Source organism: Plasmodium gonderi (assembly GCF_002157705.1).
Source record: "Plasmodium gonderi DNA, contig: Chr08, whole genome shotgun sequence".
Classification (NCBI taxonomy): Eukaryota; Apicomplexa; class Aconoidasida; order Haemosporida; family Plasmodiidae; genus Plasmodium; species Plasmodium gonderi.
The window spans coordinates 141,274-162,855 of record NW_021628933.1 but is presented as its reverse complement, the minus strand read 5'-3'; the positions used below and the strand labels follow the sequence as shown (position 1 = coordinate 162,855).

Genomic DNA, 21,582 nt, shown 5'->3' with positions numbered 1-21,582 from the left:
ATATCACCCTGCACAATTAGAGATGTTACACACGCTAAATTGTGAAGAGAACAAAAATATAATGGTAGGTATTGATTGAAAAGGCTCTGAAAATGTGCTGAATTTTATGTCCTGAATGTTTTGTAAAAGCCTAAAAAGTTGCAACGAGACGTTGTAAGGACTATTACTTAAAAATATAAAAACAATCCTTTTTGTTGCTCTTATTTTTTTTTTTTTAAAAAAATATTTAAATAATGTATGCTGTTTGTGAACGTGGTATACAGAGAGAAATGGTACGGCCATTCGAAAACGAACACATAAAACTTGTAAAATTTATGCCGATTTTCACTCGTCTCATTTGTATTTAATAGGTAGCCATGTAACCAAGGTAGTAAATAATTGTTTCCTGTATTAATTTTTATTAAAATGGGGGTTACAAAAAAATACGTGCGTTAATTGGGTATCCATTTCTGCACGTTTTTATAAAACGTTATTGGCACGTGTGAAGAAAACGGAACAAATTGTTGTTTCATTATTTATTTTTATTTATTTATTCATTCATAAATCAACTAAACTAGCAGAGCTATACATAAATTAGTCCATTTTTGCATTTGACTATTGCGCGCCAAGTTTGTTCAGATGAAGCATGTCATAAAATGTAAAGCGGTAAAAATAGTTTCGAATATACGTGTAAAACTTTTTTTCCTTATTGGATTTCTACATTGTACTCCTTTCTTTTTTCTTCGTCAGCAAATGTGTCCCATTGTAGGAAGTAAGCATTAAAAATGGAAAGAAAAAAACAATGACGAAATTTTGGGAATAAAAAATTACATGCGCCTAATTTTTGAGGTGCCGCATTTTTGTTATGGGACAAATTTTGGGGGAGGGGGGGAGGCAGTTGATGCAAAATCAGAATAATCCATTTTAAAATGAAACAAAATATAGCAAAATAAAACAAAATAAAATAATAAATAAATATGTAAATGAATAAAACGGGTAAGAAATAAAATGATGAGGAAATTCTTTAACTCAGTATGATGTACAATCAGGTGGAAATTATTTTCACAATATCGTTTAGTCTGATAATGCAGCGCAGGATACACTATTTTGAAAAGAATATCTCCTGCACCCACCCTTAGAAAAATAAGCACTACTAAATAACTCATTTCTCCCTATTTTAAAAAGGGAAAAATAAATGCATACCATATATATATTATATATATATATATATATACATATATTATTGGAGTTGTAATGGGTGAAGCACAAAACATGGGTCCCTAAGATATGAGTATAATAGTGGAGGGAGAGCCCTAAGGGGGGTGAAGGTCGTCAAGGGGGCAATGATATAAAAAGTATATACATATGTATATGTACAAGAATTATGTATTGTTATGTATATATACTGTGTTGCTTAGTACTTGCTTTTTTTTTTGGCTCTTTTTTTTTTTTTTTTTTTTTTCCCTGCTGATGATGACAATAAAATATGCACCGAGTGTTTTGCAGCACCTTTGACGACGCGAGCATCACAATTTGTACATGATTTATTACTCATAATTGTATGAACTGAAAAAAAATGGAAACACAATTTTTATAAAGGCCCCTTTTTCTTTTGGGGAGAAGGCGTAACTACTCTTATTTATATACTATAATATGTGGCATATAAAAAATAATAACAATAATTTTTTTTTTTTTTTGGAAGTTTTTTAAACAATTATTCTTTTTCCAATAAGTGCGTTGTTAGGTGGGTACGTGTGACATATTTTTGTTTGTATGTTATTTATAAATTACGTTTACAACAATGTTGAATAAAATTTAGCATTTCTTTTTTTTTTTTTTTTTTTTTTCATTCATCCATTTTCGTTTATCTATGTGCATATTAATAAAAGTAACACCTTTTTTTTTTTTTTTCCCATATACCTTTCTCGATATAACAAAATAAACATACTTGAAAATAACGCAAGAGGGTAGAATTTTTTTTCACGTTTGAGGAAATTTTTATGGTTTTAATAAGTTTAACTGATTACGGAAAATCACATTTATCACTTTATATATAAACACCCCCTATAGAAAATCATGTACAAAAAGGTATGGGCCAAAGTTAATGTTATTAAAAAAGAAAAGAAAAGAAAAGAGAATAAAGAAATAGTTTAAAACATGCCCATATGCGTGAGATGAGAAGAGTAACATACGTATAAATATATAACTTCTGTATAAGGGGTGATGTATATATATATGCTTGATGCAAGCTTACATGGAGAAAATGTGGTGTATGATTTTTTTTTTTTTTTTTTTTTTTTTTTTTTGGATGAAAAAATCAGCACCTGAATTTATATAGTGTGAGAGTGCATATCAATCATTATGGTTTAACGGATATAGGGATGTGTGTGAAAAATCCTCTGCTAGTACATATTGATACATACACCAGGCTGCTTATATATACGTCACGTGCTAAAAGCATAAAAAGAGCGAATTTCTTTGGAAACATGAGTGAACAATTTAAGATGGAGGAAAATTGTCGAAACAATTTGTCAATAGCTCATTTTTGTTTTAATCCCATTGTGTATTTCTTTCGTTTTTTTTTATTTTTTTTTTTTTTGCAATTTCCACACAGGTATATATAATAGACTGCAAGGGACATCTTCTAGGAAGATTGGCCTCCATTATTGCAAAAGAACTACTTAACGGTCAAAGAATAGTTGCTGTAAGATGTGAAGATATTAACATATCTGGTAGTTTGTATAGAAACAGACTAAAGTATCAAGAATTTTTAAGACTCAGAACGAACACAAACCCAAAGAAAGGACCATTACATTTACGTGATCCATCTAAAATATTGTGGAGATGTGTCAGAGGAATGTTACCACATAAAACATACAAAGGAAAAATTGCACTTAAAAAACTGAAAGTATTAGTAGGTATGCCATATCCATATGATAAAATGAAAAAATATGTTTTACCAAGTGCTTTGAGAGCATTTAGATTAAAAAAGCATAGACGATATTGCAGACTGGGAACGTTGAGTTCAAGAGTTGGTTGGAATTATGATGAGTTAGTTAAAAAAAATGAACAGATCAGGAAAAAAGTAAGCAAGCTATATTACAAAAAGAAAGTAAAAGTACTCAACGAGAAAAAGAATTTGAAATCAGAAGCTCTAAATATGATTAATCCAGAGGAACGCAAGGTTTTGGAAAACTTTGGATATGCGTAGGGGGAAAAACAGAATGTGTCATATATATAACAGCTCTGGTGTATGTGCAGTGTTAGTGTGCATTGTTCGATTGCATTGTTTCATATGTAACTCGTATGGGATACATGTCTAACTTGTGTATGTGTCATGAAAATAAGGTTGGTACATATTTGTATGAACAGATGGAGGCAATATGTGCACTCATGCATATGTGTGTTTTTTTTTTTTTTTTTTTTTATCTTCCTTTTTAATGCAATTTTATCATTAAGGGAGTGTAGAAATGAGAGAAAAAAAAAATATAAAATATAGGAAAATACGAAAATAGGAAAGAAATGTGTAACAAACAGATTATATTTGTGCATTTATGCGCATATATATATTTTTTATTTATGCGTGTATATATGCACGCTATTTGTACTTGCACAGTATGTTGCATACACATGGATCCCTAAATATGACAGCGTTAAACAGACTCTTCTCATACGTGTTAATACAAAAAAAAAAAAAAAAAAAAAAAAAAAAAAAATATTTATATATGTACACACATTTTAAGCAGTATTTTAAAATAACCAAAAAGTGAAAATCCCATTGGTGGTATATTTAGGATAGGGCGCAAATGAGAAGTGAAAAGAAAGAAAAAAAAAAAAAAAATCCCTTAGATAAGTTGCAAAGTTGTGTGATGTGAACAATTTTCAACATATTTTAACCTTACCTCCTACCCCTTTTTGAGGGGTGCTAAATTCTGACCGAAAGAGATATATTCATATATGAGAGAGGAGACCACGGTTCTTATATGTCTGCTGTGGGAAAGATGCATATAATGGATTGTTTTGGTTGATCAGTCCTTTAGTTAGTTTAAAAATGAATATGCCTTAAGGTAATTTATCATTTTAATTGTCTCTTCACATTTCTGATGATTATCATAACTGTATGAAGAGATTTTTTTTTCAATTTTATGAATTACATCTTGGAGGTTTACATTGATGTCTTTCAATTCTTCTTGTGTGAAGTAGAAGGAAAGCCCTTCCATTTCCCAATGTTTCACCATGTGAGTAAGAAAATTCACTAAGTTAGGAAGTTTCAATTGTGAAGTAAATGATGCCAAGTCTTCTTCTTGAATCTTGATATCGAACAGGTCATCCCAGTTTCTACTCATAAGACACAGTAGTTCGGTCAATTCATCGGAGTTGTAATTGGACTTTATGAATTTGCCATAATCTTTTTGGTGGTTCCATAGTACGTTTCTAAGAAGTTTGTGTATATATGTGTGTGTGTGTGTATGTGGATGTGGATGTAATTGATAAGAGCAAATGGCGTTTAAAGCCATATTGTCTGTTAAGGGGACGTGGCATAGAAAATTATTATGATTATTTGTGCAACATGTAGACATACACATGATGAAGACATGTGTATCATAGGTTTATTCACGAGGTAAGGAAATTTTACAAGAATTGGTGAATCTTTTGTTTGGATTTGTAGGCCTGAATTTCCTGAGGTAGCGATTTTTCCATCTGGTTATTAATCTGGGATTGATCAGGTAGTAAAAAATATCTATTTTTTGCGTTTTTTTTCTTAATATATTCCATTTTAAATGTAGATACAGGGAATTTCATGTTTATATAGTCTTCATAGGAGACCTTCTCTTCATATGTCTTAATTGGTTTCATATTTACTGAGCTTACGATGTTGCAGAAGTCTTTGTAACTTTTACAGTATTTCACAATTTCTTTTTTTTTCTCATCTTTTTTTTTATATTCCTCATCTTTCATTATACATTTGATGAAATCCTTTCTCATTTTCTTTATCTTCATGGGTTCTATTTCGTCACTTGGATTCATCTTGGGGGGGGGGGGCCTCCGCACACACGTGATGAGTGTACAAGTTTGTACTCATGCGATCATGCAAGTGTTTATTCATTCACGTGTTTATTCATGCAAGTGTTTATTCATGCAAGTGTCTATTCATTCACGTGTGTAATCATGTAAGTGCCTATTCATGCATATGTGCTTTATTTTCCCCTCTTCTGCAATTTCGATCATTCTGCTTTCAAAGTTAGGAAATGACACTGGTGTTATTATGCCTTCTCATGAATGCCCAATTTGTTTATTATGTAATCTTCTTTTTTCATAAAAGTCTTAGCACGAGATCAGTTAAAAGTTCCTGGACTTTCAATTTTACTCCATGTTAATTCATAGCACCGTTGAGTGAACTTACTCTCCCAACTTCACCTATTAGCAGAAGTAGAGCGATACTGCTACTAAATAGAGCTGTTAGTTTTATTATATTATTATTATTTTATTATATTTTATTTATTTTTTTTTTTTTTTACACCTCTTATATGCCTGTACCGATTTTAATTTATTTAAAGTGGAGAAAAAAAAAAAAAAAAAAATTAGGTGTGCAAAAAGTACATGTAGAGAGTTAAAGTAGGTGCAGAAGGTGAAAAACAGTACACGGATAACCTTTTTTTTTTTTTTTTTTTTTTTTTTAAATTTTACTTCATGGTATATGCCACTCGTCCAAAAGGTACAAAATTAGCTGTCCAAAAAAAAGAAAAAAAAAAAAAAAAAAAAAAAGGCATGTACAAGGACTAAGAGTGTAGATGTATATGGTTATGTTTGATACCTTCTAAATATCTATCTTTTAATACTTTTTAAATTTTACAGTAGTTAAATATAACCTCTCCAAGAAGGAGCGAAGGGGCAAAAACACAGGAGAGACGTATATTTTACACGAGTTCCCATACATGAACTTAAATAGAGATAGTAACATTGAAAGATGGAAAAAGTGGGCGTAGGGATATACCCATTTGGAAATGCATCCTTTAAATTTCCCATCTGCTGTTATTTTATTTCATTTTAACCAAATATGTAAATTTTATTTCACACAATTTGTTATTAGAAATGTCAAAAATAAGTTATGTGGATATAAGGCAGAATGTCGCTTCATTATACCATGTATTAAGGGCACATGATTAATATTAACTGTTTTGAAATCTTATCACAGGTTTATATCCCGCCCCCAATCAGCATATGGAATATGACAAATCCAAGTATTTTAAGTTCTCTAATTATATAAAACAAAAATGAGACAATAAACCATGGACTTGCAATAACTAACTCAGAGGATGTATTATGATTTTACCCTTTTTAACAAAAACGGAGAGATATTATGCGTTATTTCTGCATTACTTTAAAGGTTTCATAAAAAATGAGAAGAAATATGTTAATACTGTCAGGAGAAGAGAGGTATATTCTACAAGATCTGGAACCATTGCGTGGTATTAAATGGACAAGCACTTCTACACATGGTGTACACACACAATATATATAAAGACGTGTGTGTAACTATATGTGGTTACATGGTTCCAAGGGCAAGAGGTAGGGATTTTAGTTCATATTTGGATTTTTTTTTACACCTTATCAAGACGTGATTGAACTTCGTTGTGATTAAATAATAATAAAAAAAATTTAAAAAAAAATAATAATAAAATAATAAAATAAAAAAGTAATAAAATAAAATAACAAAATAAAAAAGTAATAAAATAAAATAACAAAATAACAAAATAATAAAATAAAAAAGTAATAAAATAAAATAACAAAATAACAAAATAATAAAATAAAAAAGTAATAAAATAAAAATTCTCCCTTTATGATAATGATTGGAAAATTATAAGTTTCCAAAGTATTTTTATAATTCCCTTGGTTTAAAATAAGTTTTCTCTCTTGGGTCATTTTGTGGAAATTCTATTTTATAGTGGGATATGTTACATTGCTCTCCTCCTCCCCTACCCAGTTGTGCGCATACTGTATATAAACATATTTTGCTGAGGTATAAGGAATAAGAGTAAGGATATGAATATAAATACAAACACGAATAAGAGTACAAGTATGCGTACAAGTGAGAATAGAAAAAAAGAGCTGAAAATTAATGGGGGAAAGAAAGAATGAATTTTTCTTCGCTGAAAGTTAAAAGAGAAATTTGTGCAATTTCCCCATAAAGTTATTCTTTAAATAAAGCTACAAATAAAAAAATAGAAAAAAAAAATACAGCGCCACAGAAATTTGGTTATAAAATACACGTTGTGCAAAAAATATGTCGGGCAAAAGAAAGTAACAAGAAAAAAAAAAAAAAAAAAAAAACGAAAAAAAAAGTCCGAATAAGGATCAGTAAAAATAAAGGGAAAAAAAAAAACGAAAAATCGGATTTGTCATAAAAAAGAAAGGGAATATACTATACCATCCAAGTAACGAACCACCAAATTGTCGAATCGGTTAGAAGAAATGATAACATTCTTATAAGGTTCCAAAGATAACCATTGTTTATTATTACAATCCCAGATGAAACGATTTATTATTAGAAGAAAAAGGGGAAAAAAAAAAAAAAAAAAACATAACGTAGAAATAAAAAAAACCTAACAAATTTGATTCAAAATTGACTCAAATTTGTTCATAAAAAAATAGAAGCAAAATCAAATAAGGAAGAACGTTTAGGGGACAACATACCCCAAAACAAATACAATTGTGCAAACTGTGAAGTGAAGAAACAGAAAAGAAAAGAAGCAATATATTAATTAGAGGGAGAACAAAAAAAAAAAAAAATAAATAAAGTAAATAAAATAATAAAATAAAAATAAAAGTAATCGAATAGAGAGAGTAAGTTAATAAAAGAGAGCACTACTAGAAATCCAAATTGTTAAAGAAAGAGAAGCAAAAAAAAGCTGATGAAAGCAAAGTAAGGTGAGAGGAGAGAACGGGCTTGGTTCGTTGGTATATATACCTTATCCTGTTTTACATGCTAGGGATGATTGGGAATTGCCATTAATGAGGATTTACACTACACACACTTGTATGTATGTATATATATATATATATGTGCACATTTATGTATGCATGCATGCTTGTGTGTAAAAATCAGCTAGAGGAGCAGGAGAAAAAAGGTCCAAATTAAACCTTGTCGAGGACACAGCAATTCTTGCAAGGTTTGTGCATATATTTCTTTGACGAGAGCAAAAGTGAAAATCATGGAATCTAAAAATAATTTGTATGATGAATTTGGAAATTATATAGGAGAAGACATAGATAGTGAAGGGGATTACTCTGATGGTGATGGTGAAGAAGACGAGATGAGGAATGATGGGGAGAGTCCCGATGATGAAGGAAGTGATGATGGAAGTGGTGAAGAAAGTGGTGAAGAAAGTGACGAAGAAAGTGATGAAGAAAGTGATGAAGAAAGTGACGAAGGAAGTGATGATAAGTACAGAAAAGTAAAGAAAAGTAGAAAAAAAAGTGGTAATAACCACGTGGGGAGTAAGGGGGAAAGCATAAGAGGAAGTGATAATGAGAGTGAAGAAGAAGGAAGTGTAAGCGAAATAAATAAACAACCTGATGAAAATTTGGATGAACTTCAAAAAGCGTTTGAAGGAGTAGAAGTTTTTGTTGAACAGGAGGATACACAAGATATCGAAGAGTCTACAATTAATAAGATAAACACAAATGTAGAACGTATTAGTTTTATTAAAAAATTAGATGTAGAAGCGAATCGCAAAAACTTCGATTTGGTAGAAACGAGTCTACCTAACAATACCTTCAGTTTTAAATATATGTCTGAATTAATGCACAATACAGAATTTATAAAAAATATTTGCATAGCGGGGCATTTTCATCACGGGAAAACGACCATTATAGATAGAATAATAGAATATACACGTGATAAAAAAGGAAATAGAACAAAGATAACAAGTAGTAGTAACACTAGTGGTGGTAATGGCAGTAGTAGCACTGTAAGTTTTTTTCATGTAAACGATGAAATGGAAGGTATAGTAATAAAAAAACAGAATCTAAAAGGGAATAATAATAATAATTGTAATAGTAGTAGTACATCTATGGTGAACCCATTTAACACGAAAAAAATTGATTATTTAATAAATTACACAGATACCAGACTTGATGAACAAGCAAGAGGGTTATCTATGAAGGCAATTCCAATATCACTGATTTTGCAGAATAAAATTTATGAGCATATTCCAAGTAATATTTTATTAAATAAGAAGAAAAATAACTTGAAATATAAGTCTTATATATTCAATATTATGGACACTCCAGGACACGTAAACTTTTTTGATGAATTTCTTTGCGCTTTGAATATCTGCGAATGTTGTTGTTTAGTGGTTGATGTTATAGATGGGTGTATGTATGTGACAGAAAATGTGATAAAAGCATGTATATATGAAAATGTTAAGATGGTTTTAATTTTAAATTGTATAGACAAGTTAATCATGGATTTACGTTTGCCACCTAATGATGCTTATCATAAAATTAATTACACAATAGAAGAAATAAATAAAAAAATCGAAACATTTTGTGACTTGTTAAATAAAAGTCCAAAGGAAAAGAAAGGATATTTATTATCTCCTTTGAAAAACAATGTCCTCTTTGCATCTAGCATATATGGAGTTTTTTTTACATTAAAATCTTTTAGTAAAATTTATTGTAATTTATACAGTGCATATAATATTGATATTGATGAATTTTCTCAATATCTTTGGGGAGATGTATATTTTAATGAGAAGGATTTTTCCTTTGTTTCGTCTCCTACATATGGAAGTCAGAAAAGATCATTTGTTGAATTTATTTTGAATCCAATTTATAAAATTTTTGGATATGTATGTTCAGAAGAAAAAGAATTTTTGATCCCATTTTTGAAGAATTTTAATATCACTTTAAAAAAAAATGATTACCTATTTAATAACAAATATTTATTGAAAAAAATTAACAGAATGATATTTCAAGACACTACTGCATTTGTAGATGTCATCTTGGACAATTGCCCTTCCCCTTTGGAAAATGCAAAGAACAAAACCAGGCAAATATATTCAGGCTCATTAAAAACGAAATTATGTTACGACATGATGAGATGTGTCAAGGGGGACAAAACAGATAATTTAATGATTTATATAATTAAAAATTATCACAGACCCGAATGCTTGATTCTAGATCTATTTGGTCGAGTCATGTGTGGCACTATCAGAAAAGGACAAACGGTTCGTATATTGGGAGAGGGATATAGTCCAAGTGATGATGAGGATATGATAACACGTGTTGTGACACATCTCTGGGTGTATGAAGGAAGATATAGAGTGGAAGTGAATGAGGTTCCTGCAGGAAACTTTGTGCTTGTTGGTGGTGTTGACATATGCATCAACAAAACGTGCACCATTACGAATGTGAAGAGGAGGAAAAACGGACGAGAAAGGGGTGCAAAAATGGGTGCAAAAATGGGTGAAAAAATGGGTGAAAAAATGGGTGAAAAAATGGGTGAAAAAATGAATGAAAAAATGAGTGCACGATTAAACAGGGGCACAAATGGGGGAGAATGCAAAGACACATCTGCATTTCTAAATAATCTGAAGGACGAAGAAAGGATGATTCTTCTGCAAGACGAAGAGGCAGAAGCGGAAATATTCTATCCTCTACATAGAAAATTCAGATACATAAATTGTGCTAATTCAGTTTTTAAAGTGGCATGTGAACCCATTAATCCATCCGAATTGCCTAAAATGTTAGATGGCTTGAGAAAAATTGACAAATCTTATCCTCTTTCAAGCACAAAAGTAGAGGAATCCGGGGAACACATAATACTAGGAACAGGAGAATTATACCTTGACTGTATTTTACATGATTTAAGAAAATTATATGGAGATCTTGAAATTAAAGTTTCAGATCCTGTAGTTCAGTTTAATGAAACTATTATTGAAACATCGGCTCTTAACTGTTTTGCTGAAACTCCAAATAAAAAAAATAAAATTTATATGATAGCTGAACCAATGCAGAAAGAACTTGCGGAGGATATTGTCCAAGGTTTGGTTCATCTGAATAAGGACGATCAAAATGTTAACTTAGATGAGTATTTACATACAATTGATTGTTTATTGCAAGATCAGGGTAGGGAAAATGGAGAAGTGAAAAGAGGTCTAGGGGGACGAGGTGGAGGAGCAGGAGGAGGACTAACAAATAGGGATATCAGCCCAGACATGGAAGGAGAAGGAATTGATGATGAGACGGAGGAGGAACATTCTGAGAAAGATACCGAGATGATGAAGAGGAAAAGCACACTAAATTATGATATTGACAAGAACGTTATCTCACTATTGACGAATAAACATAACTGGGATATTTTATCTATAAGATCTATCTGGGCATTTGGACCAGAAAATAACAGTCCAAATGTACTAGTTGATGATTCATTATATAAAGAAACAAATAAAGAGAATCTGTATTCTATTAAGGAAAATATAATTCAAGGTTTCTCTTGGGCCACTAAAGAAGGACCGTTAATTGAAGAATGTATGAAAAATGTCAAGGTGAAAATTTTAAGAGGTGATATAGATGAGGACCCAATTAATAGAGGAGCTGGACAAATTATTCCTACTACAAGAAGAGCTATATATTCATCTTTTTTATTAGGTACTCCTCGATTATTAGAACCTATTTTGTTTACTGAAATTATATGTTCAGGTGATTCTGTTTCCTCTGTGTACAATGTATTGTCAAGAAGAAGAGGACATGTATTGAAAGATTTCCCTAAAGTAGGAACTCCTTTATATATGGTTCATGCATACATACCTGCAATAGAATCCTTCGGATTTGAAACAGACTTAAGAACACACACAAGTGGTCAGGCGTTCTGCTTGAGTATGTTTGATCATTGGCACATTGTCCCAGGGGATCCTTTAGACAAGTCAGTTATACTCAGACCTCTGGAACCTGCCCCCATTCAGCATCTAGCGCGAGAGTTCTTGTTGAAAACAAGAAGAAGAAAGGGCTTAACAGAGGATGTAACGATAAATAGATTCTTTGACGATCCAATGCTCCTAAACATAAAGGATGAATTTGCAGAATACTTTTAAATATTCATCGTTTTTGCTTCACAGAATGGAATAGACATAACATATCCCTCCATGCGTGCCTATATGTGTATGTACTACATATGTGTTTTATACGCAGTTATGCGTTTTCCTGTGGTAATCCCTTTTTTTTTTTTTTTTTTTTTTTTTTTCTCAGCAGCTTGCGCGAGTGCTGCCCATTCAGCTTTATCCAGCTACTTTATTTTATATATTTTTATCATATTTTATCCATTTTAATTTTATCTTCTTCGTATTATTTTATTTTTAATTAAAAATAACAATTTTATCGCCCCTTTTTGCATTTCCTAACCTAATTAAAAGCCTCCTTTCCGGTTAACTGCACGTTAGTTTTATCCCTCAAAGAAAACACCACCCTTTTGAATATAATATTGCAAGATGATAATTTTTTGAAAGTATCCCCATATACCACTTTTTAATTTTACCGATATAATTATTTATTTTGAAAATGTGTATATCTTTTTTCAAGTACATTTAATTTTCTACATAGCAGAAAATTTATTAACTGTGCAAGCAATTTAAAGTTGCACATTATTTTTAGCTACCTGTTGAAAAAAAAAAAAAAAAAAAAAAAAATATGATAACATAGCTAGATATAGCTAGCTCATAAATAATTTGAGCATGCCAGTAAGAAAAAAAGAAGCCTAAAGAGTACAACCAATTTGGTGAGCTCTATATTTTTGCCCTTAAAAAGGTGTACACCAAATAGAATAACAATTGCTTTTCCCCCCAGTAGACTAATTAATTGGATCGATCTCCAATTTAGAAAAACATGTGCTATTAAATTTTAAAAAAAATGAAAAAGTCAATTCTTTGTGTGAGTAAAGTGAAGTTAAACGATAAGCTTTGGTATTCAAAAAAAATGCATGTGTCTCCTTGTGCAGCCGTTTACAGCAAAAGAGATACATAAGAAACTTTCTTCAAAGAGGGTGTATACGCATGCATGTGGAATGGTGAACGAAAACACAAAAATTAAGTTGTAATGATGTTGCATAAATAATAATTTCCTGACGTTTTACAGATTATTTGGACGGACTCTTAAAGTTGATGTAAAAAATGCATTACCATTTAAAATGAAAAATGTCATCCTGAATGCGTAATCTATATACAAAGTAAACCGCTTTGCTACTATATCTAATTAAATCGTTAAAATAATTGGGTTTATTTAAATAACACAAAATGAAAAAGGCATATAAGGTAAACTGGGAAAATTTTAATTTTTACATTTTTGTACTGTATCCTTGGGCACATTTCATTTTATTTTTTTTATTTTCAGCTTTAATAAATGTGAATATTTACACGTGTGCATATGTGTGTGTGTGTGCCGGTGCTAGAATATTGCGCTTTCTTAGGTAGAAATAGAAATGTGTTATAATGTGGCATATGCTAGTTTTAACAGCAGTGTGTACACATAAAATCTATGAATTTTGGATGCTCTGAATATGCAGAAGATTTAGCTGCTTCTACAAAAGGATTATTTATGTGCAAACGAGTTATATGGGAATTCAATGTGTATCCATGTACATACAAAATGAGAAAAAAAAAAAAAAAAAATGTATTGTATTTTTGGTCCTTTAGAGAAATGCCATAAACCCTTTTTTTGGGGGTTGGGAAAAATCAAGCATATTTTTCATTTTATCCTTCACACTTGATGTATATTTATGTGTTCAATTTTTAAATTTTCCTTTTTTTTTTTTTTTTTTTTAATCTATGCAATACATAAAAATTTTTAAAAACGGCGGATATTTTACCTTAGTGCTGCCACGTCCATCATCATGCAAAAGCTTTTGAGAATCCAATGATGTGTTATTTTTTATTTTATTTTTTTTTATGTCCTTGCTTGTGTTCAACTTTTGTAGAAGCGTAGCTGTACGCCAAGAAAAAAAAAAAAAAAAAGAAAAGAAAAAAAAATGTTGTGTAAAAAGGTGAGAAATTGTTGCTTAAAAAAATATAGATGTTTTTTTTTTTTTTTTTTTTTTTTTTTTTTATATTATTTTACATTATAGCAGTTCTGGTATTTTAATCATTTTATCCATTGGTCACTTTTTGGTCTATTGGTTTTTTTTTTTTTTTTTTTTTTGCTATTTTGAAGGGAAAGGAAATGTAGTATGTACTACTCTTATAAGTGGACTGAAATTAAAGTTTATAATTGATGATCTCACGATGGGGACAAAGAAAAGAAAAAAAAGAAAAGTAAAATAAAATATGAGAATGTTACTAATTTTAACATTCTTATAATTGTAGTAATAATTATTATTTATTTATTTTTTTTTTTTAAATACATGTAACCACCGTGTTTATTGAAGGAGGGACAAAATTTTAATTATAACAAGGGTGATAGGTAAAAATTGGTAAACAAAATGAACACCACTTGAAAAAAAAAAAAAAGAATATATTCATATATGCATGGATATTTGAATAACGTATTTTATTTTAAAAATAGGAATGCCTTTTATACATGTGTACATTTTTATTGAAGAAGAGTGCATGTATGTTCTATTCTACCAATGGAGTGTGCGGGGCTGCACAAAATATAAGTTGAACTTACCCTATGTATATGAGTATTTGTCAAATTCTTGCGTAAGTGTATTTATGTATGCCCATTTAAGTGTACAAGTTTGTTTATGCATCTTTGAGTGTACATATTTGTTTATGCATATTTGAGTGTAGATATTTATTTATGTATAATTAAGTGTACATATTTGTGTACTTATATTTGTGGTAAATTTTGGGAACCCTTTTCGACAAACATTTTGGTACGTCTTAGCGCGTTCTCGTTAAATTACTCCTAAATTTTGGAAATTTTTTTTGCACATGTTTTACATTTATTCTTGTAATTCCATTTTAAATTAGCATGCACAAGTTTTTTTTTTTTTTTTTTTTTTTAATATTCCTTTTTACGAGTATTGTAGATATGCACTAACCAACGCTTGGTTTAATTTTTATCACTATTTTCACAACCTACATTTATCAATTTTAGTTTAAGTAGGAAATTTTATTTTGCATTTATACACAGGTTTGTGTACGTAGGCTTCTATACATCGGCTTGTATACATAGGTTTGCATACATAGGCTTGTATACATAAGCTTGTGTTCTTTATTTTTTTTTTTTTTATTTTGTGTTTAAAAGTTCACCATTTTTTTCGTCCACATCTTTGCTATTCATTTTTGTTGCCCATGTTTGCGATCTATTTTTACTAACGATTTTTTTTTATATTATTATTTTATTTTACTATTTTATATTACTATTTTATTTTTTTTTTTTATTCATGGATTGTATCATCCCACACACATGAGTAAGGACAAATTATACAATTTGTAAAATGAGAATAAGAGACAATGGTATTTATGCGTACCATGCGTGGATACATATATAATCGAATTTGTGTGAATAAACCTTACACTTCTGTTTATACGTGTTTTAATATACTAAAGTTGGAGTACCTGCAACTGATTGTTCTGCTACGACATCATTGTTATGTAACACACGCTAACATATATAAGAGTAATTTTTTAGGAGAAAAATACCCGCTATGGAGAATTTTTTTTTTTTTTTTTTTTTTATTCACTTATAAAAGAAATAATTATTTCTAATAGGAGATTTTTTTTCTATACACTAGTCTTATCATCCTAGTTGCATAAATATATTGGTTGCAAAAAATATGTACAGTTTTTTTTTTTGTTTAAAGCACGTACACACACATATATGTTTGTGAATATATAGGCTTATATATATATATATATATATATACATTTACACGTACATGCAAATTAGAATATGTTGTTGAATGGCATAAATATATGCACATTTTTTTTTTATCCAAGTAGGTGAATAAATAATATTGGCTTAAAAACTTTTTACATATATATATAGCCAAGCAATGTAGACAAAATTCCCTTCTACCCGCATCCCCAACCCAATATCTCCTTTTTTTTTTTTTTTTTTTTTTTTTTTTAAATTCATTTAACGTGCCATTTGGAGAAGTAAACTTAATGAGAATATTTTCACCTGTACATGGTACTGCTTTACCATGTAGGGTAAAAATTCATCTTTTTGACCTTTCTAAAGTGTGCACGTTGGGTTACAATTGAACAGTGGTGAGCTACTCCCAAGGAGTGCGGACATGTGCTGTAAACATATGCATGTGCATATATACATACACAATTATATATGTATGTATGTGTATATACATATGTATACACTCATCTAACGAACTCCCATATTGAGGACAAGTTTCGAGCAATCCGAAAGCACCCAAAAAAAAATTTAAGCCAAGAGTTCAGCAGCTTACTCCAAGTTGCAGTACTGGGGAGAAGCAAAGTAATGCAAAAGCAAAGAAGAGTAAATAATATAAAATCCATTACAAACAAAAGAAACCGTTTAAAGGAAGAAACATATTAGCAAGGAGAAACGTAAAATATATAAGAAAATTCAAGTTAATAAAAGCACGAGAAGGGAAAAGATGAGGGTGAGACGTTTACAGAGTTATTTAACAGAACACAAGTTGTTAAAAAAGAGTGCATTAGATGAAATAAAAAATTTAACATTAGGAATAGATGCCTTATATTTTTTAAGAACATCAAATGAATTGAAAGACATTTTAAGTGATGTATCTGGATGTATATCACCATGCATATACCACTTAATTGATAAGGAATGTGAAAAATTTAAGAATTTAAATATAGATGTGATATTTGTATTTGATGGAATAACTCCTAGAGCTCATACATTATTTTCAGCACCGGTTCATCATATTATGGAAGAAGGGTGGGCACATTATGTAAATAATGAAGAGAAATTATCTTATTCAAATTTTTCTAGAATACCGAATATATGTAATTCAGATGTAACATTTTTATTATTTCACTATTTAAAAAATAAGGGATTTAAATGTATGTATGCTCCATATTTAGCAATATCACAGTTGTCATATTTTTTCCACATTAATATGATAGATTTAGTGTATGGGCCTCCAACTATAATTTTACAGAATGTATCTAAAGTGATCGTAAATTTTCAATGGGATGAAAATTATTTTGAATGGGTAGATTTATTATTTTTACTGAATATGTGGAATATAACTAATGAACAGTTTATGGATGCATGTTTATTGGCAGGTACGGAATATTGTTTAACTTTTCCGTATTTAACACTATCTCATTTCAATTATGGAAGAAATGAATTTAATTTTGAGACATCCATTGAGTTTATAAAACAGTCATCTTTGATAAGTTACTTAGAACACATTCCAAATGATGAAACTGGTTTTAATCACATTGAAGCATATTTTGTGTGCAAAACACTTTTGAAATTTCCAATTGTATTGTTATGCAGTGGAGAAGTTAATTTTTTCTCATACGAATTGAATTCTCCTGAAAATGGGTTCAAAAGTGATTCCATTATGGGGAATCCTTTAGATAGATGTAGAATAGCTAGTAGTGATCATAAGGAACCTGTTAATAATAACATTGCAGATTTTAGTGGCCATAGAGGTAGTATTCGAATTGATGGGAACAAAGAAGATGAAGAGAAGGATCAGAGGCATGTCGAATGGTCAAACATGAATAAGGGTGAAAATATTCAGAAAAATGATCCAAATTGTTTGAATAATGATTCAGAACATTTGCATAACGATCCAAGTGGGAATTATATCCAATATAAATCGAAAAATAAAGTGGAAAAGGAAAATCATGGGATGGTTCCAAGTGGTGGAACATCAAACGGGGGAAAATCAAACGGTGGAACATCAAACGATGCGTGCCAAGGGAGAGATACAAATGCATCTAAAAATTGTGGAAAGGAATATGCTAAGCAAAAGGGTAGAGACAAAAGTGAACCAAGTTCACGAATGCAAGAAAGAGACGCCTCCTCCCCCTCCTATGATGATGACACACGTAATGAAGATGTGTGTACAGATAAAAAGATAAGGGAAGAAGTTATGAATACTAGTGAACGTGTGAAGAGGACAAAGAGCAAAGAGAGAGAAGATGTGCTAATTACAGAATCACATGATTCTCTGGATTCGAAAATTAACAAGAATAGTAACACAGCTAAGAATCATATCAGAAGTTTCAACTCAAGCCATAATGATGACATACAGAATAATGGAGATGTTATCACTAAAAGATTTGAACGGACAAATATTGATTTTCTTCATAATGAGGAAGATGTAATTTCAGAAAATAATCGAAAAAGGAAAGAAAAGGCAGAGGATGCAAATGAAGATGAAAAGGCGGAGGATGCAAATGAGGATGAAAAGGGCGAGGATGCAAATGTAGAATTCGAAAAAGAAAATATTTGTAACTTTGAACATGCAGGTCCACACAACTACCTAAAAGTGGTTGGAGCTAAATTCCCAACAAGCATCTATTACCTTATGTCCATTGGGCTTTTAAGTAAAAAAATTGTATGCGTTTTGGCATTAGGAGAATGGATAGACTATACTCATCCAATAATCGATTCATTTGAATATCGAGATTCATTAATAGATTTAAGAGAATATAGATGTAGAATATTAGGCCTGATTTCAGTAAAATTGAACCCATTTTTTTATAAAAGAAAAATAAAATTTTTTGATTATGGATATTATGTTAATAATATTCGGGAAGAAAAGGACAATTTTGCCTATCTAGATGTGAACCTAGTTGATTCATTTTTGTGGGATATCAACAAAGAAAACGTGAGTGAAGAAATAAAAAGGCAGAACATTAGTAAGGTCGATTTGCAGTTCATATTGAGATGGCATTTGTATTCAGAGAGTAGGAGCTTATCTCTCGTGTGTAAGAGAAAACAGGGAAGAAATGTCAAGGTGGGCAGTAGCGACATTGTCAAAGTGGGCAGTAGCGACATTGTCAAAAGGAGTGATAGTGAGAGTTTCAAAGAAAGTGATAATGGAAGAGAGAAATCACCAGAGCATGTGATGATGAGTCTATCTACAGAAGGAACAGAAAGTTCAGAAGAGGAAATTATAGCAGACATTGAGAATGAGGACAAGGTGTCGGATGATGAAAAGGAACCAGATGCAAAAAATTTTGTTAGTGCTAAACAAGTCGTGAATGGTGAATCAAATTCAGATAAAATGATCAAGCATTATAACGATTATTATAAAAATATGTTGAAGGTGAATAATCAAAATTTTGAAAGTTTTCTTTGTCTCGTTTATTATATGTTTTTGGAGAATTTAGGAATTTTCACGAAAAATTGTGGAGTTACAATTTTTGGACTCTTACTCTCAGAAGTAAAAAATAAAAATATAGATAACAATATTTTAATAATTTTTGAATTATTGAAATTTGGATTTTTAACGAATGAACCATTGTTACCTGCGAATGGGAAATCGTACCCAAAGAATGCCTATGCTTCAGTTATGAATTGTAAACATTTAGAAGAACAAGATAAGAAAAGTGTTATTCTATTGTCTCGATTATATTCTTTATATAATATAAATGTAGATAAATATAAAACATATGATGGATTAATAGACTTTGATTTATGTGCCTTTTTTGCTGTGGTAAAAGTTATAAAAAAAACGTTAAGGCAATTACTTCAAGCATGTGTTGCTAATGTTCTTATAACGAATATGGATTTAATACATCTTCTTCCAGAAAATCTGTACAACCCCAATGACCCAAATATTTCAGGTTTTTTTGTAACGCACCATCTTATGGGAGTTTTAACAAAATATTTTTTGTTATTCAATTTTGACGATTTAAAAAGTGCAGAAAAAAAAAAAACTTTCCATCATCAAGGTCCCCATGGTACTACAAGTGAAAGTGAAACAACAACATCGGATAAGATACAAAAGTGGGAAGATACAAATAGAACGCATAATAACGAAAGGACAAATGGTAATAACCATATAATTGAACACATGGAAAAGGATAATAAATCGAAAAGAGATATATTTCATCCAAAAGAAAAAAATGAAAAGATTTTGGAAAATTCTTCAAGTTTATCTGAAAATGCAAGCGTACGTAAAAATGAGCAAGTTGAAAAAATGGACGTACTAGAATTAAAAAAAAGTTTCACAAAAATTGATCGAGATATGACAAGTGAACAAGAAGAAGAAGAAGAATGGAATCTTAAAAAATGGAAGGAAAATAATATATGTAATAAACAATCACACGAGGATAGCCATTGTGAGGTTGATAACACTGTGGGGGATGCTCATCCTGATGATATGAATGTTCAGATAGATAGGGACAACGGAAGGGAGGAAAGGAGTCAAAACGAGGACGGAAAAAGTGGTTCTCTTCACTACAACAGCAATGGGATGAGTAGTATACAAATGAAGAACAGGGAAGAAGACCTTGAAAATGATACGCCTACAAATGACAGTTGTGAATATGAAGATCATGAAGGAGAAGAAAAGGGGAATAATTATTACACTAAATTGTCGGATAATTCAGAAAATAATTTTAATGAATTCGAAAAAGCTGTGAGGAAAAAATTTCCCAGCTTTCTAAACCCAATAATTGATTTATGCAATGCGATAAATACATGGAGAGACCACTTAAGTTTGATTACTCAGTTGGAGAAACACACTAATGTGTATGACCTAGTTTCAGATTTGAAAGCAGCGGATAAATTTTTAGAACAAAAAATTCATTACATAGGGCTTGATAAAACCACTGCTTACATGAATATTTGTTCGTCCAACAATACGTAGAGAATTTTTTCGTCATTTGAAATTTTTTTTTTTTTTTTTTTTTTTTTTTTTTATGTTAATCTTAACACCAAGTAATTGGTCACTATGTGCATGCATGAAAATGTTAACCCTTTTTATTTTTAGAACCATTTTAAACGTAATTTTTAACTTACAACGTAAAACAATAATTTAGGGTGACACCAACACTCGCCTATATTTATGTACACACGTTCGACAGTGTTAAAATATAGAAAAAGTGAATAAACACAAATAAAACGTATTTAAAAACGTTTAATTTGTTTTATACCCCCACTACTCTTTACAAATTTTAAACTAACGCCTTAAAAAAAAAAGAAAAATCCCCAAAATTAAAATAACGCTTTTATCAATTTATTTAAATTTTTTTTTTTTTTTACCTTAAGTTTTATATATGAAAACGATAATCAATATTATTCAATTAAAATATTTTTTTTTTTTTTTTTTTATTTAAATTTAATTATAACTATTTTGTAAAAAAAAAAAAAAAAAAGACAGAAAAGTAGCACTTCGAAAGGAACAAGTTGTGATATTGAGATACACACCTATATGTGAAATGTTTTCTTCACATATAATGCAATGCTGTATTAGTTTTTCTTTCTTTCTTTCTTTTTTTTTTTTTTTTTTTTTTTTTCATGTAACACTCATCAAAGATGCATTTTCAAAGGAGAAAAAGTAAAGAGGAAGAAAATATATATATTAAAATTTTGCTTAAAATTTTTTTTTTTTTTTTTTTTTTTTGTCTTGTTCTTGTATGTATGAAGAATAACAGATATAATGTAGTTAATTCATTCAGAGTTTTTGGT

At 30.1% G+C, this 21,582-nt stretch overlaps 4 protein-coding genes across 4 annotated transcripts; 3 read left to right on the top strand and 1 right to left on the bottom strand.

Moving 5' to 3' along the window:
• Nucleotides 1-2,055: 2,055 nt before the first annotated feature.
• PGO_080280 (60S ribosomal protein L13a) lies at nucleotides 2,056-3,190 on the top strand (the record flags this gene model as incomplete). The annotated part of the gene is made up of 2 exons (XM_028687252.1): nucleotides 2,056-2,067; nucleotides 2,594-3,190. 2 exons carry the CDS (start codon nucleotides 2,056-2,058, stop codon nucleotides 3,188-3,190), a joined length of 609 nt encoding a protein of 202 aa, XP_028543053.1.
• Nucleotides 3,191-4,019: 829 nt separating this feature from the next.
• On the bottom strand, nucleotides 4,020-5,007 carry PGO_080270 (hypothetical protein, conserved; the record flags this gene model as incomplete). Its single annotated transcript, XM_028687251.1, has 2 exons — nucleotides 4,020-4,413; nucleotides 4,616-5,007. 2 exons carry the CDS (start codon nucleotides 5,005-5,007, stop codon nucleotides 4,020-4,022), a joined length of 786 nt encoding a protein of 261 aa, XP_028543052.1.
• A 3,185-nt stretch (nucleotides 5,008-8,192) lies between these two features.
• Nucleotides 8,193-12,077, top strand: PGO_080260 (U5 small nuclear ribonuclear protein; the record flags this gene model as incomplete). Its single annotated transcript, XM_028687250.1, has 1 exon — nucleotides 8,193-12,077. The coding sequence occupies one exon, from the start codon at nucleotides 8,193-8,195 to the stop codon at nucleotides 12,075-12,077; it is 3,885 nt and encodes a 1,294-aa protein (XP_028543051.1).
• Nucleotides 12,078-16,555: 4,478 nt separating this feature from the next.
• Nucleotides 16,556-20,761, top strand: PGO_080250 (hypothetical protein, conserved; the record flags this gene model as incomplete). The annotated part of the gene is made up of 1 exon (XM_028687249.1): nucleotides 16,556-20,761. The coding sequence occupies one exon, from the start codon at nucleotides 16,556-16,558 to the stop codon at nucleotides 20,759-20,761; it is 4,206 nt and encodes a 1,401-aa protein (XP_028543050.1).
• Nucleotides 20,762-21,582: the final 821 nt, after the last annotated feature.